The 20,841-nt window shown below is 38.3% G+C and overlaps 1 protein-coding gene across 7 annotated transcripts in view; it reads left to right on the top strand.

The window, feature by feature from the left end:
* Nucleotides 1-20,841, top strand: part of LOC124152445 — a 73,802-nt gene that overhangs the window by 35,915 nt on the left and 17,046 nt on the right. For 2 of the 7 annotated variants that reach the window (XM_048382239.1, XM_048382244.1), the window contains exons 2-8: nt 7,693-7,744; nt 8,870-8,946; nt 9,887-10,034; nt 12,987-13,277; nt 14,015-14,148; nt 15,466-15,563; nt 17,739-17,764. In XM_048382239.1, the coding sequence (XP_048238196.1) occupies nt 7,693-7,744; nt 8,870-8,946; nt 9,887-10,034; nt 12,987-13,277; nt 14,015-14,148; nt 15,466-15,563; nt 17,739-17,764 (826 nt within the window). Of the gene's footprint in view, nt 1-4,863; nt 5,014-7,007; nt 7,117-7,692; nt 7,745-8,869; nt 8,947-9,886; nt 10,035-12,986; nt 13,278-13,712; nt 13,730-13,841; nt 13,976-14,014; nt 14,149-15,465; nt 15,564-17,738; nt 17,765-20,841 lie in introns of those variants that run through there. The other 5 variants (XM_048382243.1, XM_048382242.1, XM_048382245.1 and 2 more) reach the window with 5 other exon arrangements.

Genomic DNA, 20,841 nt, shown 5'->3' with positions numbered 1-20,841 from the left:
AGAAAAGGTGCTTGATTAGAAAGTCATTCCAGTGTTGGGAGGACTTCGGCGAGGATCAGTGGTGGTTGTGCTGAAGGTATTACAGGAAGGTGAGGTCAGTTCGTTTGTGGACTTCATTGTGAATCTAAATCAGATAGCTTGGCAGAGGTAGGGCTTGTCTGCCACCAAACGAAATCCCCGCAACCAGCATGTTTTAATGCATAAATGACAAACATGTGGTGTGCTTTGTTCTACTGTGGGGAGGGGTTAATCCTTAAATAAGCCTCGTTTTAAGGGTTGGGCGCTACTCTATGTAGTTTGCTTTAGGAAATGAGTTTTGAGTAGGGATAGTATTTCTGTTTAATGGTGAGGTGTTGATGTAAGGATGGGATTGATGTGAGGACACAATTGAAAGGTGTTTCATGTAAGAATAGAATTTGTGTCAAGATGCTATTGTAAGTTTTTTGATGATTTGGGGGATTCTTTTGGTTTTTTATGTATGCCTGGGTTACAATTGCTTATACCAGATGGGGCGGTCTGATAGCCTAGTGTTTAAAGCGTTCGCGAAGTTCCGGGTTCGATTCCCGACATGGGTACAGTGTGTGAAGCCCATTTCTGGTGTCCCCCGCCGTGATATTGCTGGAATATTGCTAAGGCGGCGTAAAACCGTACTCACTCACTCACTTATACCAGATAGTTGTCAGACATATTTGTTGGACGCTTATAATATGTGTACTCGTCTATGTTGAAAGTATGCCCTGAAGTTTCGTTTGTGTTTTTGTTGTTTAACGCCACACTCAGCAATATTACAGCTTTATGACGGCGATCTATAAATAATCAAGTCTGGACCAGACAATCAAGTGATTGACATCATGAACATCGATCCACGCAATTGGGATACAATGACATGCATCACCCAAGTCAGCGAGCCTGACTACCCGCCCACGTTAGTCACCTCTTTCGACAAGCATAGGTGCCTTCAATGCCGAGCTTGGGTTGCTGAAGACCTGTTCTACCCCGGATCTTCATGGATCTGCCCTGAAGTAAAAGATTGCAACCATTGAATCTGGATCCAGCTGTTTGGCTGAGGATCGATATGCAAAAAAATAAAACAGCAAGACTTTGTACTTATGTCTAAGACTTATCACTGATAGCCATAGATGAAACTACAGTACATATTCCATGAATGGCAATGGCATTTTGATCTTTTAAACTCATCATACAAATTGTAATACAAAACAAAGTACAGTTAAGATTACTTTGGTATTTCAATTTGTTCAAATGTGTGTGAATGAATTCTTTCACTGGATTGTCTGGTCTATTGTCACTGGATTGTCTGGTCAAGACTTTATTGTTTACAGGCCGCCGCCATATGGCAGTACTGACGTGCGGCATCAGCCAACACCAAAAACTTTTCTATGCAAATTATGTGAGCGTTGGGTGGAAGACACTTCGTGTCATCACTGATTTTCAGTGATCCATTTTCATTTTGTTCACTGCTATTGTGCCTTTTACGCCCAATGGAATCTGTTTGATAATTGAGACTGGTAATTGACATTGGCATTGGCGTTTTATATTGTATTTACAAGGTAGGTGTTATTGGTTGATAGTGAGACCAATTCCCAACATGACCAACGGTATAGTGATCTGCCGTCAATGTAGGATTTATGTATAACCGATTGAGGTATCTGGCAGGGGTGTGTGTGTATGAGTATATATGAGTGAAGTAAATAACCGGGGGGGGGGGGGGGGGGGGAGGGGGGTGTGTATATGTGAGTGAAGTATTTGGTGGAGGAAGGATGTGTGTATATGTGAGTGAAGTATTTGGTGGAGGAAGGATGTGTGTATATGTGAGTGAAGTATTTGGTGGAGGAAGGATGTGTGTATATGTGAGTGAAGTATTTGGTGGAGGAAGGATGTGTGTATATGTGAGTGAAGTATTTGGTGGAGGAAGGATGTGTGTATATGTGAGTGAAGTATTTGGTGGAGGAAGGATGTGTGTATATGTGAGTGAAGTATTTGGTGGAGGAAGGATGTTTGTATATGTGAGTGAAGTATTTGGTGGAGGAAGGATGTGTGTATATGTGAGTGATGTATTTGGTGGAGGAAGGATGTGTGTATATGTGAGTGAAGTATTTGGTGGAGGAAGGATGTTTGTATATGTGAGTGAGGTATTTTGTGGAGGAAGGATGAGTGTTTATGTGAGTGAAGTATTTGGTGGAGGAAGGATGTATGTATATGTGAGTGAGGTATTTGGTGGAGGAAGGATGTTTGTATATGTGAGTGAAGTATTTGGTGGAGGAAGGATGTTTGTATATGTGAGTGAAGTATTTGGTGGAGGAAGGATGTGTGTATATGTGAGTGATGTATTTGGCAGGGGGCAGTGTATATGTGAGTGAGGTATTTGGTGGAGGAAGGATGTTTGTATGTATGTATGTATATGTGAGTGAGGTATTTTGTGGAGGAAGGATGTGAGTGAGGTATTTGGTGGAGGAAGGATGTATGCATATGTGAGTGAGGTATTTGGTGGAGGAAGGGTGTGTGTATATGTGAGTGACGTATTTGACAGAGGATGAATGTATGTTTATGTGAGTGAGGTATTTGGTGGAGGAAGGATGTGTGTATATGTTAGTGAGGCATTTGACAGAGGAAGGACGTGTGTATATGTGAGTGAGGTATTTGGTGGAGGAAGGATGTGTGTATATGTGAGTGGTGTATTTGGCAGGGGTGAGTGTATATGTGAGTGAGGTATTTGGTGGAGGAAGGATGTATGTATGTATGTATGTATGTATGTATGTATGTATGTATGTATGTATGTATGTATGTATGTATGTATGTATGTATGTATGTATGTATGTATATGTGAGTGAGGTATTTTGTGGAGGAAGTATGTGTGTTTATGTGAGTGAGGTATTTGGTGGAGGACGGATGTATGGATATGTGAGTGAGGTATTTGGTGGAGGAAGGATGTGTGTATATGTGAGTGGTGTATTTAGCAGGGGTGAGTGTATATGTGAGTGAGGTATTTGGTGGAGGAAGGATGTTTGTATGTATGTATGTATGTATGTATGTATGTATGTATGTATGTATGTATGTATGTATGTATATGTGAGTGAGGTATTTTGTGGAGGAAGGATGTGTGTTTATGTGAGTGAGGTATTTGACAGAGGAAGGATGTATGTATATGTGAGTGAGGTATTTGGTGGAGGACGGATGTATGTATATGTGAGTGAGGTATTTGGTGGAGGAAGGATGTATGTTTATGTGAGTGAGGCATTTGACAGAGGAAGGATGTGTGTATATGTGAGTGAGGTATTTGGTGGGGGAAGGATGTGTGTATATGTGAGTGAGGTATTTGGTGGAGGAAGGATGTGTGTATATGTGAGTGAGGTATTTGGCAGAGGAAGGATGTATGTATGTATATGTGAGTGAGGTATTTGGCGGAGGGAGGATGTATGTATATGTGAGTGGGGTATTTGGTGGAGGAAGGATGTGTGTATATGTACTTGAGGTATTTGGAGGAGGGATTTGTGTATATGTGAGTGAGGTATTTGGCAGAGGAAGGATGTTTGTATGTATGTATGTATATGTGAGTGAGGTATTTGGTGGAGGCAGGGTGTGTGTATATGTGAGTGAGGTATTTGGAGGAGTGATTTGTGTATATGTACGTGTTGTATTTGGTGGAGGAAGGATGTATGTATATGTGAGTGAGGTATTTGGCGGAGGGAGGATGTGTGTATATGTGAGTGAGGTATTTGGCGGAGGAAGGATGTGTGTATATGTGAATGAGGTATTTGGCAGAGGATGTATGTGTGTATATGTTAATGAGGTATTTGGCAGAGGATGTATGTATGTATATGTGAGTGAGGTATCTGGCGGAGGGAGGATGTATGTATATGTGAGTGAGGTATTTGGCGGAGGGAGGATGTATGTATATGTGAGTGAGGTATTTGGCGGAGGGAGGATGTGTGTATATGTACTTGAGGTATTTGGAGGAGGGATTTGTGTATTTGTGAGTGAGGTATCTGGCGGAGGGAGGATATATGTTTATGTGAGTGAGGTATTTGGTGGAGGAAGGATGTATGTTTATGTGAGTGAGGTATTTGGCGGAGGGAGGATGTGTGTATGTATGTATATGTGAGTGAGGTATTTGGCGGAGGGAGGATGTGTGTATTTGTGAGTGAGGTATTTGGTGGAGGAAGGATGTGCATATGACCAGCTAAGTCAGTAGTTACCATTTCTCTAATTAAATCACTATTAGAAACAGAATTAACTTTGAAAACTTCAGCGAAGTATCTTCAACGTATTTGTTTTATCTAACCTTAACTGATTTTAAATGGTGGTTCAGTGTTTATCAAGACCAAAAGAATATAGTCAATGATTCATAGAAGGATTTGGATACAGACAGAAGATTTTGTTGACAACTCTAAGTTATAACATAGTGTAAAGGGGTCAACAAATATTTCGTTCTTGAACTAGAAAGTTTTCGCAAGTGAACTAAAGTCTTCCATTAACAAATCGTATGTGCCCCTCCCAGTGTATTGCATACACAGACCTGCATCAAGTATATCTCCTTGAAGCATGCCCAGTCTGACTTCCAAACCTGTATTCAAACCCAGAAACATAATGTGACCAGCTTATTTGTATAGGTGCTGGATTGGGAGAATTGTGGGGCCCTAAGCCGTGTTGGCATGGAGCCTTTTGTCCTGTACAAAGGCACATTTTGTTTACGATTGCAAGTCCTGTTTTATGAATATCAATAAAGGTAAGCCCAATAAATTTGCATGCCACAGTATTGTATGAATAGAGACCAGTGTTGAATTGTGAGTGTACGTTTCGCTTTAATGGATAGGAATAAGCGTATTATAGGGTGGGAGAAAAAGTTCCTGACTGTTTGGAAGGCGACCAGATTCAGGTTTGTGTGACTAGGGAACAGAGCCTGTTCAGATCTGGACTGTTCACTATGAGTTGAGGACAAACTACAAGTCGGCTTCTAGAAATGGATTCTTATCTGGTGTCACCATAATTCATTAGGTTTGAGGATTTACCATTATATTTTGGATTCATGTATGTGTCTTGAGGACTTATCCTGATTTGTTTCAAGGGAATGGTTTGTTCGGTACTCAACAATGTGACATGTCAGATCCTGTGGAGAAATGTTTGATTTATATTTTGTACTTCGAAACTGTAAGACTTTAAAGAATTATCATAAGTTAAACAGAATCTGTTGGGGATATTTTTAAAAATAGATGTTTTAACTGTTGAAAAACTGAATTTCTGGGTTCGATTCCCTAATCTGATTCAATGTATGAAGCAAATTGTGGTTGTCCCCTGTTGTGATATTGCTGGAAAATTGCTTGAAGTGGCTTATATTAAACACACTCACTCACTCCCACGTGAATTTGCTGTAAATGAAATACTGTTCAATACAGTGTTAAAACAAACTCACTCACTCACTCAATCAATCAATCATTCTGAACAAAGTAATATATAATATTTTGAGTATGTATCTAGAACCATTGTTCAATTAACTCAATATTATTGCCGCTATATTTCATCTGAAAACCTCTTCTATTTCAAAGACACGTTTAAGACCTCTGTTACGGTGAGCTTTTCTCCCACATCCAGCTGACAAGCTGATATAACTGAAATACTTTTCAAAGCATTTTTCAGAAATGTCACTATTTTTAACCAGAAATAAACTTATTACTCAAATTAACACAAAACTTTGGCCTAAACGTAAGCTGTCATATGTGATAAAGGGGTGATCGGGTAGTCTAGTGGTTAGAGCGTTCGCTCGTGACGCCGAAGGCATTGCTTCAATACCCCATATGAGAACAATGAGCGAAGCCAATTTATGGTGTTCTGATATTGCTGAAATATCACTCACGCACTCATTTGAGATACCCCTTTATGATAATGTTCTTTCACACCGGTAAAGGCGAAAAATTTAATTATCAAGCATGGGGGGCTGGATTTTTATTTTTTAATCATCTGTTCCCGAAAATGCTGGGGGAAAATCATTTGTCCTAAAGTATTTACACACAACCAAAAATCATTCACTGAACATGCAGGATTTTCTGAAAAATAATGTTGTGGATTCCAAACAAATGTTCAGCTCCTTCTATAAAACAAAACAATGGTATTTCTTGAAGCATGAATCCCACTCCCTGAATAATACATAATCTGCATTACCCACCACTTCCATCTAATACACGCCATCTATTCTTTGTGCTAAGAGGTTGAAGCGTTCGCTTGTCACGCCGAAGACCCGGGTGCGATTCCCCACATGGGTACAATGTGGGAAGCCCATTTCGGAAATATTGCTAAAAGCGGCGTAAAACCACACTCATCCACTCTTTGTACAAACTGATCAACTAAGTGTTGTCAATCCATTACCATCCTAAACTGGATATAAATTCTTACTGACAGCGCCACCTGTCTCAAAAAACCTGAATAGAAGTAACCAGTGAAAACAGGATACACTGAATCCATGCTCTAAGTGAAAAAGCCATGATCTAATTCGCATATTCTATAGGCAGTGTTAACTAAAGAAAGTTCAAGTCTAGCAAACTTCAGTGATTTGTCAAACAGAATTTAACTGAAATAGCTATGGTTGACAAGCTCTGGTAGCAGCACTGAACAAGTTAATAGGCTTTCTGACATTGTAATAAGTCAACGCAAGTCAACTCTCCTCTTAGTCAAACATAGGTGAGTCTTCTCAAAGTGTTGCCTTTATTCCGAATGTCTTCCATTATCGTCAACAATCCACCGCAGAGATCGGCAGCGAATCAGTATTGTCAATAACACCAACTGACAACGTTGACAGATCAGAGAAATGCATAATGTTTGTTTAGTAGTGGTGGTAGGCGAATTCCTTTCAATACCACACAATTAACTACTGAAGAATTGACCCCTTGCCACAGTCAGACCTAAACGTTCTGGATAGAGCTATTTGTATACAGGTTCTATTGATGGGCCACACCGTACGTGGTGAAAGGGGTCGTCATAACGACACTGTGTTTTCCTTATTTGTTATAGAACTTGTGAGTCTCTAAGACGAACGGTTATATTAAACATGGCGGGCCTGCAATTCCAATAGTCTAGCCTCCTAACTATGATTGCTAAAATGTCAAGGTAAGCTCTTAAACTTTTAATCTGATAGTTACACATCGATCGCCATTGTTGCTTTATCTTGATATAAGAGATGATCATGTGTGTATATCCTCGACAACGCTGTTAAGACGTGACAATCAGTTGCCACTTTAATGTAATCCGCGACCTGATACTCCTGCTAGGTGTGAAACTGTTTCTCCTTATATTTATCATACACGGAACTCAACACAAGGTACATCACTTGTATTTCTTTGATAGCTGTTCTTTTACGATCAGTTTTATGTCTTTTTGTAACTTAAAAAGGTTTTTTTCGGCCTTACGTGTTCTGGAAGAAAAGTGGCAGCCATTTTGGAAAATGGTGTTAACTTCCATTGGCTGCTAATGAGTTTTGTTTACTCAACACTTCTATCTGTTCTGAAGGTCGTTTGTGCATGAGAAACATGCTGATGATGTGATTTATTTTTCAGTTGCTTTTTAACTCTCAGACAATTCTGTTTTATTGTTATTTCGTTCTCTTTTTTCAGAATACCTTTTTGTTTCAGAAATGTAATTTTATTATATGGGCAACTTTTGTAATAGAAATATCTCTTGTTTCAGAAACTTGCAAATGAAAGAGACAAATTACAACACAGACCTTCCAGTGTTTCAAGTGAGCATTAACATTTTTGTGTTTCAGAATTCAAATAAAAACGGAGACCTATGAAACATTGCACTAGTCTTTAAGATTATCAGATTTATTTTTATCTTTATTGTCCAGCTACTATGCTGAAGTGAAATTTCACCATCAGGAAGAATATGAAAAGTTAATTAGCAAACACGCCGCATGAAATAACATAGCTGTCTTGGAATGTTTTATAATTATAATACCCCTAGTGGCACTCTTTGACATTAAAATGAACAGGCTGTCAACCAACGGCAATATGTAGTCTCAGAATAGAATCAATTATGTTGTTTTATAGTTAGTCTATATCAAATAGTGTAAAAGAACACCTTTCTAGGACTTTGACCTTTCCCTCCTTTAATCCTGTATCTATATCAGGGCACAAATGACAGTTAATAGAGTTGATAAGTCAGTTCCTAGGAGGTAAACTGCCTCACTACACACATACATTTCTTTGATGTCCCTTGATCTGAACAACGAAACATATACTCACAGCATCAGGTAACTAGTTTTATAGATTCTTAGTGATTAAGTGTTTTTCAAATCGAGTTTGGTTACTTCAACTTGTATCCCAATAATTGATTACATTTTTTACCTGATCGATTGAGGTGTATGAATGATAACAGAAGTAGCTAGGTAACACATAAGCTGGAACAATGAAACAAACAAAACCAACTAGAGGTCGGGGTAAGATTTAAGGTGTATCTTGGAAAGAAATACTTCTTAATGGTTTGAATTTGATTGTTCTTGACTGATGAGTGAATAAGGTGTTATATATTTAAAATATCATCGTATTACAGTGCAAGTTAAATAGATTTTACAAAGTTGTGCTATTTACTCTTATTATAGTTTCAGAGGAATTTTCATTATATATGTTTTTAAATATGTACTTGTTTTTCAATTATTTAAATGTTTGTTATTTTTAAGTAGTATTTTTATTTGGTTTCATGTACATTTTGAATATTATATTTTAAAATATGTATTTTCTTTTCAATTGATTATATTTTAATTATATGACACAATCTTACTTCTCGTGTTAATGTAGACAGCGGTGCAAGCATTGTTCAGGGTTTGTGGAGGCTGCATTACATGTCAATGTGTTGTGTGTTGCAGGTAGTGATGAGAATGTAGACCAGCTGAAGATTCAGCAGGCTATGCTAAGGAGGCAGGAGCTTATAGACAGAATACGAGTACGTAGACAAGACTAACGTACTGAGGATATGTATGTTTTTGTGACCTGACAAATTTGACATTTTCAATTTGAACATTGTCAGGTCAAGAGATAATGTTATTTGACAGGAAAACACAAATGTTCTATTCATTATTTATTTTGTGTTCTTCAAAATCTTATTCTGAAAGCCATAGTGTCATCAGGGTTAGAAATTAAGTTTCATATTTACTAATCTGCCCGAATTATCTGCTACAGAGTGGCCATCTACTTGATGGTAAAAAGGTAGTCCACAAGGAAATGTCACTAGACCTTCCTCATTTATAATCATTGAGTAGCAGACTTAATTTCGAACCCTGCTCAGAGTTGTCCTGGTATGTTTTTTTCAATCATGTGAGATACATGTATCAGGGTTTTTTAATCGACAATCCAAGCTACATTCAAGCAGACCACATCATTTAGACTAACTGTCCAGCAATCGCCAGTGTTCAGATAGATGGTTTTAATACTGCGGGTAACCATGCAGGTAGCAGAGGAGTCCCAATGGTCCCTAGAGCGATGGTCTTTGGTTGCTGATGATCTATAGCCCATATTTTATAATATATTGTTGTGTACAGCCTTATCTTACCTACTTGTTTTAATTACACATCTGTGATACTCTAGTTATTTTACTGTCCATCGTCTACTGGTTTTTATTATTGATGTATTACTTGTTCTCGCCACTAGATCGCTGAAACATTGCTGTGACTTTAAATTTTAACCCACTCACTCATGTCACTCCGTGCGTGTACCTACCCCATTTCCATCTGTTTTTAATGTGCCTTCAAAGTGCCAAGGGTATTGGTAAGCATTCTTCCCTGGGGTGAGTAAGGGCCTATATGAATGGAAATGAGGGCTTTTATGTAGTGATTATTGCCATAAACATCTTTTCAAACAGGAAATATGTGAATTTGTCTTTTCAGCAAGAACAAATTTCCGATTTCAATCGTCCAAGATCGCACTCCGAGCGACGTCGCTTCACACCTGACCCCCTTCCACCCCCACCGTCACGACTTTCATTACCAGATCTACATCGGCACTGCCACTACCGTCACGTCACCCACAACCGAGGTGACTGCCCTAACGTCTTATTAACCATCATCAACGAACAAAACATTGTATCTCTGTGATGAGATGCAAGTTTGTATGTTTATTTGTTTGTTTGTTGTTTAATGCCGCACTCAGCAATATTCGAGCCATGTGACAGTAGTCTGTAAATAATTGAGCCTGGACCAGACAATTCAGTCAATGACATCTTTAATCTACGCAGTTGGGAAATGATGACATACATCAACCAAGTCAGCGAGTCTGACAGCCAAATCCCGTTAGTCGCCTCTTACGACATGCATTATCGCCTTTTATGGCAAGACTTTTTCTAACCCGGATCTTCACGGGGAGATGAACATTAGCACACCAACATTTATTAATTTGTTTTTTATCTAACGTAGAATCAGATAACCCTAATAATAACTAAAATTATCTTTATCTTTTCAAGTTAGGCCAGACAATTTGTCTTCTTGCAATTGTTTGATGAACTAACCTACTTACAATTTTGCAAATGAAAAATGATTGAAAGGAAGCAAGATGTTTAGAAACAAAATTTGCGTCATTCTGTTCTTAATTGAATTGACCATATATCAACCATGAACAAAAAGTTATTTCTGTTTTGTTTTGTTTTTTGCCTCGCTCTTTTTTACCAAGAACATCAGTTCAATAGTATAATAATAGTTCTGGCCTACCAACATCACTAATGTCTTATTTCCGATTAGTTTTCGTGACGTTATGACAGCCAACTTAGTTCATATTAAGGATCGGTCATTTATTATATGGGGTGGGTGGGTCAGAAGGAATAAGGGGAGGGTTCCAAAAAATATGACAGCCTCTAGGGTCATAAAACATAATACACATATTTGTGAGTATCATGAACAAATTGACATTTTATACTAAGATATGAAGTGCTTTTTGCATTTTGTTTTTTCGGGAGGTCATTGTAAACGTAAACAAGGACAGGGAGAGTATCATTTAAAAATATGACGAGCATTAGGGGAGGGTAAATATTTTCAGTACTTAAGTGCATCAAAAACCTCTGAGCCTACCCTCCCGCCCCACCCCAGTAATAACTGACCGGTCCCTTAGGATTATGTTTGTTCTAGTTTGTAACACTCTGAGTCATCTGTTTAGCATGCAGTGATGTTAGGGTAAGAAAATGGTGCAGGCTTGTTTGATGTTTCTCACTGTGTTATAATCCCAGGACCAGGGTGCATGCACCAGGCCCCCCGGAGTGCTCCCAGTCCCCACCGTCCAGCCCCTGCCGAGGGGAATAATGCTGCCGGTAGGAAGAACTCTTAAACCTGCATGGCAGGTCTGCACTGGTCACTACTTCACAGGGCACGGTGTCTCAACCCTGCATGTCAGGTCTGCACTGGTCACTACTTCACAGGGCACGGTGTCTCAACCCTGCATGCCAGGTCTGCACTGGGCACTACTTCACAGAGCAAGGTGTCTCAACCCTGCATGCCAGGTCTGCACTGGGCACTACTTCACAGGGCACGGTGTCTCAAACCTGCATGCCAGGTCTGCACTGGTCACTACTTCACAGAGCACGGTGTCTCAACCCTGCATGCCAGGTCTGCACTGGTCACTACTTCACAGAGCACGGTGTCTCAACCCTGCATGCGAGGTCTGCACTGAGCAACATTACAGGGCATGGTGTCTGAAACCTCCGGTGGCTCTCACTCTTAGGTTCCTGTAACTCACATAGTGGCTTCCACTCTCTCAAGCTGTAATTTCACAGGTTGCTGCCACTCAAAGATCATGGTCTCTAAACCATTGTTGCTTATACATCACGGATCATAGAAGTTTCTTTTCAGATGCCCATCACTGCTGAAGACATACGTCTGTGAATCATATCCTCTGAAAACCATAGCTATTCTTTAAACTTTTGACTGAAGTACATTTCACCGTGTTCTTGGTTACCTGAAGAATGTTTTGGGGTATAAAGTACCTTCTTTAAAGTTTAATGTATAAACTCATTATTCATTGTGTTAGAATTTGTTTAGGCCCGGTAAGGACTGTATCGTGAGTTCAAAGACATGAAGACAAGTAGAGATATATTCTGAGTGAAACCTGTTAATCTGGACGGTTTCTACTGAAATAATCCAGATTAACATGTCATGAATACACAGTAATGTCTCTTGGCCTTACACAACATATCTGTGTTCCTAGCAGTAATTGTCCAGAGGTGTCATCATCATCATCATCATCATTATTATTAGTGTTTTTATTAGTGTTATTATCATTATTTTAGCTGTCAGCAGCACCACAAATAGATTACACTACACTATAGGCTAGCCTACAACATTTTGGATCTTCAACACAGTCTGGTGCACCAACTTTCTACGAGTCATTTCCTTTGAACCGCTTAATGTTGTTTTCTGGTATTATCTCGTCAGTTCAATGCTCCCACATGTAATTTAACAGTGTTCTTAACAACATATTCCTATTTCCTCATATATCCTCTTCGATGTATACATCTTCTGTCAAGTACAGGTAGTCTTGTGGTTAATGCGTTGGCTTGTCACAACGAAGACCCGAGTTCTATTCCCCCATGGGTATAATGTGTGAAGCCAAATCTTGGTTGAAATATATCACACTGCCTCAATGGCTTAAAATCATACTCATATTAAACAACCAATTTCTGGTGCCAGCTGTACCTTCCAGAGTTCAGTTTGTAATTAAGTTTTAAACACCATATCTATTTCAAATTGTTTTGTCTGTCTAAAGTACATACATCGGAGCCAGTTTGATAAGTATGTACTACATACAGAGTATGTATACTGAAAATAAACTTAGGATTATGAAACTTGTGGCTGGGGGGGGAGGGGGGGGGGGGGGGTAATTTTATGAAATTGTGTGCTCAGTTTTCACAAAATGATATCCCTAAAAATATTTATGATCCTTACCGTTTGGTTCAGTATATATGAACTTATGTGTCTCGTGTTATTTTTATGATTATATTTCCAGGTTCAGGAGGCGTAGCAGCCGTATCAGTAGCACCAGCAGATATGTCTCAAGTGAAGCATGTGATTGAACACAAGTACCGTCAGCCCGAACTCCCAGCCTTTCAAACATACCAGTTACCTCCCATAGCCACGCCCCCAGCAATCATCCAGCCGGCTATACAGCCGGCTATACAGCCAGCCTACGCAGCCATGGCCTCCCCTTCCCCGCTAATCACCAGTGTCCCACATTTCCAGACGTTAGACATGGTGGCTCCACGGAAAGAGGAAAAGTCTACTTTCTTTAACAAGGGAGGTAAGAATCCACTTATTATTCCAGGTTTGTCTTTTATTGCCAGGTGATATGGTATGTCAAAGTATTGATGTTAGTGGGGTTTTTAAGGATTCTGTGTAAAAAAATCACAAATTTGGTTTTGGAAACAAATCTTTACTTTGTAAACTGATATAAAAAAATCATAAACATATAAAACTGGGAGGGGAAGTAACTCTTTCACATCCCAAGAAACACTACAAACTGTATTTTTTGTCTGTTTTATGGGGTTTTTTTATTTTGTCACCCTTACAACAATTCTAATAGTATAGAGAGCTCCGCGAACGGGATATCGCTGTGAGGAGCTTGGCAAAACAGTATAGGGGAGATAACTCTCACTAGGAAGCTGCTGACTGCAAGCACATGGTACCAGCCATTTTCTTTTACCATATATGGACATTTGTGATTATGTTCTTGTAGAATTCATGGACATGATGATGAAAACAGTATAGGGGAGATAACTCTTACTAGCAAGCTGCTGACTGCAAGCAAATGGTACCAGCCATTTTCTTTTACCATAAATGGACATTTGTGATTATGTTCTTGTAGAATTCATGGACATGATGATGATGCAAAATGCACAAATGCATCACATGGCGATGCAGCAGATGATGGTGAGGAATCTCCAGGGGCCAGCAACTGCACCGTTACCCGCGCCAATTGCTGCCGCTCCAGCCCCAGCCGTAAGTCCCATTTTAATCTTCGTCCTTTCCATGTTTTAGAATTCATGGACATGATGATGATGCAAAATGCCCAGATGCATCATATGGCGATGCAACAGATGATGGTCAAGAACATGACCCCCCAGCAACCACCGCAGCCGGTGTATCCAGTGGCGGCTGCAGAGCCATACACTGTAAGCTATATATTCTCAGTCAAAATTGTTTTTTTTAATTCCCCATTTGTAATATTTGGAGTAATCTATTCGTAACACAAAAACATTTGCTATACCTACATCAAGAATCTTGCAGTTCCGTTGATTAAACCATACCACATGACGAAACACTGTCTTTCAATGTAGATCCTCAAATCACATGACTGACCTAGAATATTGTCTTGTCACATTAAAAGAATTGACTTGTTACATGATGAATATTGCTAGAACACAAGATTGCCTCTAGTAGTAACATCTCATGGTTTGCAATGAAACAGTACAGATTAAAGGCTTTAGAAACTTTAAAGTATATTTCAGTACAATTAAACGAATCGTTACTTAATATGCAAAATGAAGGACCCTCGATCAGGGGTCGGATCTGAGGGTCCTTGTTTTTGCATATTGACCTCATCAAGAGTACCCTCTTCTGTAATTATTTTGGATAATATTGTTCTGACCTATGTAGGAGACAATAAACACTATTTTACAGAGGAACAGGTCAAGCAGATCCCCCGATCCCCAACTTGGCACTTCAATACAATATTATATATAATACCGGTATATATAATATAACACTTACGAAAGAGCTTCCTGAAATAGGATGTATCTTCTCAAGGCAAGGGAGTTAACTGAATATAAAATTTCAGTTTCCACCCTTGCCAAACAAGGCTTGGATTATGGAGTTATTTTTAGACTGGAATTATGAGTCTATGCATAGTCCAATCAAAATCGAGTAATGAAATCTACATCCGGTTCATTAACAGACGTGCAGATTTCGGTCGATTGCAGGATTTGCACAGCTTGTGTTCCATCAACTGGGTGTGACAGATATTTTCCAAATCTTTTCATGTTTTTAATCAAGGTTGTCACGTGATTTGATGCAGTTCGCGGAATCTGGCTGGTTTTATCACAACATAGATTTTGATTATCGATCAGATTGTCTTGACTGGGCGCCGTCGTTTTTTTTTAAGCAAATGCAAGTAATATAAGAGGTGGAACCTGATTGGTCAGTTAACTCCCTTGCCTCAGGAAGATACACCTGATTGAAGCTTTCTGGAAAGTAATTTACCCAGGGATGGGTGATGTGACATGGAAATGAGGTTGTATGTGCATGTACACTTCAATCAAAACACTTCAGTGCAAATTACAACTGAAATTTGCAACAGCTCATTATTAATTGCAGCTTACAGTCTCACTTAACACAGTATTTTCCGCATTAACACTCTTGAACATCAAGAATATAAAAACATTATTGGATAATAAATAAGGCAAATAACAACAATAATATCCTATTTGCAGTACCCAAGACCAGTGTACCACCATCACTATGGCGGCATGGCGGCACCAGCGGCGCCAATGATGTACCACCACCAGTCAATGCCAAATTACGACATGTCGTAAGTTGCCTTGTAACAATGGTTCCTAGCGTAGATAATAGTATGTCTAATATTAAATACACTAACAGCAATCAGAAACTTACTAAATAACAGAAAGCATGACAAACCAGGATGACATGATATTGACAACTGACCCTTTGACTGAAAGTTGGGTATTTTCTGATCTGAACTGATTTGTTGACAAGAGCATCGCTATAAGGTCCTCAAGAAGGATGTTGAAATGCATTCTTTGTTACATAGCTTCATTAATCATCAGTCATGAAATATGGGACTGATGTCAGAAGGATTAACCAAAGATCACACATTGTTTGATACCAATCTTCATTAGGGCTGCAACGAATACACTGAGGCGAATGCAATACGTATCATGATTATAGGTTATCATGAATACAACAAGTCAGCAGTTGATGTATTATTTTATTATATTCAATGAAAAATACAGTGATTGCTCGCTTCAATGCTGTCTTTGGGGTCCAAATAATTGATCAGCGTTATTGACAATCAGCCATTTAACTGAGGTGGAGTTGTAGATGACCCACACAACAGACTACTGCATGGCTTGTATATATTCCATTTTGGATATCCTGCTTTAATAAATAACAGACAACTTCAAGTCAAAAACACTCTTTTAAATTTCTTTTAAACATCCGATTCTAGTGACGAATAATGACTTCAGTTCATGAAGGGATACGGTTTGATTCAATGAATATGCAAGTGAATTGTAACAGCACTATTCTTCATGTTCACGAAGAATTGTTTCCTGTACATATTCATAAGAGTGAGTGAATGAAAGAGTTGGATTTAGAGCTGCTTTTAACAGTATTTCAGTCATATTGGTTTGATGTGGGAGGAAAGGCCTAAGTGATGCAGGTATAAGATGTTTACCACTTTGGTGATGCTTTTTCTCTTTTAACAATCTTAGACCAGGCATGAGCTCAAATGAGTGAGTGAGTATGCTGTCCACTTTTAGCAATATTCCAGCAATATCACGGCGGGGCACACCAGAAATGGACTACACACATTGTACCCATGTCAGGAATCGAACTCGGGTCTTTGGCGTGACACACAATGCTTTAACCACTAGGCTACCCAATCGCCCCGAGCTCAAATAGAATAGATATATATGTAATAATTTCTGTTAAATTCATTCATGCTTATTCTTTGTGCTTTAACACAACCACTGATGATATAGCATTTTCTATACATTAACAGATGTTTAACATATTAACTATGTTTCCTAGACTCAAATTAAAAAAAGTGTTCTTCTTAACTTCTCTCTAGCTAAGATAATGATTGAACAACTGATAAATTAATAATTAAGGAGTATGTTAATTTGGATATAACATTTTTTATTAACACCTGTCCTTAAATGGGCCTTAACAATTTTGTCACTTAGTCTTAGCATTGCCTCAGCTTATGCTATTTCTTTTGGTTATGTTGTGAGTCTTGCCATAATGCTGTTCAGTTAAACAGCTAAACCACTGCTCAAGTCTAAAGATAATAGAACCATTTATTGTATACCTATCTATGATATGAGGCATTTTGCATGTGCGATAGAGCCAACATAGAGGTGAGGTGAAATGGGGTTTAACGTTGCGTCCAAGATTATTGCACTTATATAGCGACGTGCATGCACGTGTGTGTGTGTGTGTGTGGCTGCTTGTACTAGTCCGGACTGATGCCGATTTATAATGCTAGCTCACTGAGAACTCATGCCGCAGTTTAACATGAATACCCCACTCAGACACAGTATACTGACTCCGAGCCGACCAGTCCTTGTTTTAGCCCCTTAATGCCAAGCGCCAGACAGGGTAACAACAAGTACCATCTTTTAACGTCTTTTGGTATGATGCGGTCGGGGATCGAACCCCGGACCTTCCGCTCTCCGGGCGGACGCTCTACCACTAGACCACGGAGGCGGTCGCCAACATATAGACGATCATATCACAGGGCTGTAATAACCAGACCCATAGGAACAGGAGCAGCTCTGAACAAATATAACTAATGACAACAAAAGTTGAATGTTAATCCTGATGGTTTCATGGACAATGATTTCTTATTCTGGAAAGGGTTTTGTTGCTTTTTTTATGTGTGTGATGAATTATATGTGTGCATGTATTACCATATATTGTATTTCTATGTATTGTTTACAGGGGTGGTTTTTATCCTTTTCAGTAGAGGGTCACGAGGTGGAGGAGGAGGTGAGTTATCCCCCCCTATGTCATACATGTGCTAACTACAACCTTCTGTTCCAGAGATTAGGGAGCAACCATTTCATACTCTGGGCACCCTGGGATTCGAAAAATTAATTGTTTTGTTTTACATGTAGATTGAAAAGTTTTCGTCAGACATGCTTGTTGACCTCAAAAACGTATTACAAAGTAAAAATTGTTCCGCTTGTTCTTGTTTGAGAAAGAAATAATGTTGGAAGCAGTGACTGCATCTTTCTGAGGCAAGGGAGTTAACTGACTATAAAAGTCCACTTTTCACACTTGCCGAACTAGGCTAAAATTTCTGGGCTCAATTGTAGCGCCACCAGTGGCTATTACGAGTTATGTCCCTTCTATATCCCTCCTATTGACCAATCAGATTCTACCTCTCATATTACTTGCATTTGCTTCAAACAAAATGGCGCCCCGAGTCCAGACGATCTGATCAATAGTCAAAATCTGTTCTGTGATAAAACGGGTCTTACTTTGCGAAGTGCATCAAATCATGTGAGCACCTTGATTAAAAACATAAAAAGATTTGGGAAATATCTGTTGATGCCAAGTTGGCGGTACATCCTTTACAAATCCTGCAATCGAACAAAATTTGAACGGCAGTTTACAAACTGGATGTCAACTTCATTCCGCGATTTGGATTGGACTATGCATAGACTCGTTAGTCCAGCCCAAATATAACTCTATAATCCCAGCCTAGTTCGGCAAGGGTGGAAACTGGACCTTTATAGACAGTTAACTCCCTTGCAGATGCAGTGACTGAAGAAATATCCAGTCCCTAACAAAAACATCCCAGTCCCTGCCAGCCTATTAAATGGTTGTCCCTGTATACTAACAATGACCATTGCACTAGCTAAAAGCTGATTGAAAACAAATTACAAAGTAACACTAATAACTCATATACAATCAAAATTATGAATAAAGTACATAATTTTGACAAATTTGGAAACAAAATAGAAGATATTTCAAGAAATTTAATAGATTATAATTTACATTATTTTTGGCCAATTTTGAGAATCCATATCCTGCAATTTTGAAAGTATGATGTATATATATATATATAAGTATATCTCATGTGGGTTTTTTCTTTGCCATTGCAGTGAAATCTTACAGTAATCCCCACATGATGTATGACGACGGATCCAACTATTATGTATACCACTGACACCTTCCAAGAACCTGTTGACCTTGAACTTTAACCCTTGGCCTGGGATGTTGCCATAGTGATGAGCCAAGGAGAGTCTTCCCACCTTATGTTCTGAACCAATCATATTCTTTCACTTAAACAAGTTGCACCACTCATACTTTGAATCTCAAGTTATCTTGAAGCTGATTGGTCAGTTTGAATATAAGGATATTCAAATATGATTGGTCAGTATGATATTTTCAGTTCTTGAATGACTGTGATATATAACACAGCTGTGCCAATTTTATGACTAAACACTGCGATTTGTGAGTTGGAATGCTTGAATTGAAAAAGTATATAGATTATGTGTAGACATATATTTCATTGATAAGCCTATCTTGTAGCAATGATAGGCTTGGTTTTAATCTCCATTATACAATAGTACCTCTTTCGGATTCTTTTTTACGGTTATCAAAAGTTACTATTGTGATTAAATGGAAACAGCTGATATTGACATGTGTTTAATCATTTCGGTGCTAAACTTTGCACTGTGTGGAAATTGAAATATGATAACTGTTCAGTCATGCCTCAAAATAATATTTTCAAAACATCATTTGTAAAAAAGTCCAGATAACAGTCGCACGATTGTTTTTAATTTTCTTTGATAATGAAATTGAAATATTTTACTTCCACACCATGTAACATGTGATTATTACTTAACTAATCAGCTAGTTGTAACTTGTACATAACTAGAACCAAATAGATGTACATAGATGGTGCTACACCAATGTTAGCTGTAAATAAGAATGTAGGTATATTTATTCATTATTCTACAGATGGGAAAATTAGAGACAAAACTGTACCTTTATCAAAACACCGAAATATGTTTTATCTTTGTGAGAGTTATACAGATATTTTACCAAATCTATCGAAACTACAATTTCATTTGTGTAAGAACTTTTTTCAATAAGGTTATTCCTCTCGGACAACATGAAAGTAAAATGTCCTTTGTACATATGTGAGAAATAAAATTCAATGTAGATACAAATTTGTTGTTTTATTATGATTTAAAGAAAAACTAACATCTATCAGAACATTCTTTCTTTTGGTATTTTTTAATTTATTATCTATTTTTCATCTAATTGTTTTTCTGTTGTTTTGGGGTTAATATTAACATGTTTTCACCTAGAATTGCATTACTAACCTACAAACTAACAATTATCGTATTTATTTGCACACTTTCTCTGAGCACGGCACCCTGCGTGAGTATAGCATGAACTCTGTCACTTCTGTAGAGCTGTGTTAGGAGAAAGGTGGAAGGCTCTCACTGGTTACCACGGAAACAAAATTGTCCATTACAATAAACAATTGCTAAAAAACAGTGGATCTGTTGTCATATCATGTGTGGAATTTGCATTTTTTGTAAAATAGAAATATTTTTGTTATGTGAAAATGTATGAAATAAAATTAGTTACATTTTGTTTGTATATGAGTTATAATATTGAATTTATAAATTGATAATTGAAAAAAGGAATACAAAGTAGTGAGCTTCCATATTTCAAATTAATACCAAGATCATACAGTGCTTATAACACCATATTATTTTCGCTTCCACCCAGCCCTTACTGTAATGCTATATTACTACCTGAGCGAGTCTAGCTTTTCCACAGGTTCAGGTCCAATCATCTGGGGCTTCTTTTCAATTTAAATGGAGTTCTTTGTTTCTATCAAAGTTATATACTTTCAGAGACTAATCGTTAGTCTACTATTTCCACCTTCCTAGATGTAGTCCATCATCTAAAGAACTAAACCATGGTGGTTAATCTTACCAAGGTGTTAATTTTTTTCCTGTCAGTACCTCACACCTCAATATCATGACAATCATATTTTTTACTGTAGAATGATGCCTCTCCCTGTGATCGTATCAGAG

Source organism: Haliotis rufescens, unplaced genomic scaffold, assembly GCF_023055435.1.
Source record: "Haliotis rufescens isolate VD_foot unplaced genomic scaffold, xgHalRufe1.0.p SCAF_4, whole genome shotgun sequence".
Lineage (NCBI taxonomy): Eukaryota > Metazoa > Mollusca > Gastropoda > Lepetellida > Haliotidae > Haliotis > Haliotis rufescens.
The sequence above is the reverse complement of the archived record's forward strand: the minus strand, read 5'-3'. Positions and strand labels throughout refer to the sequence as shown.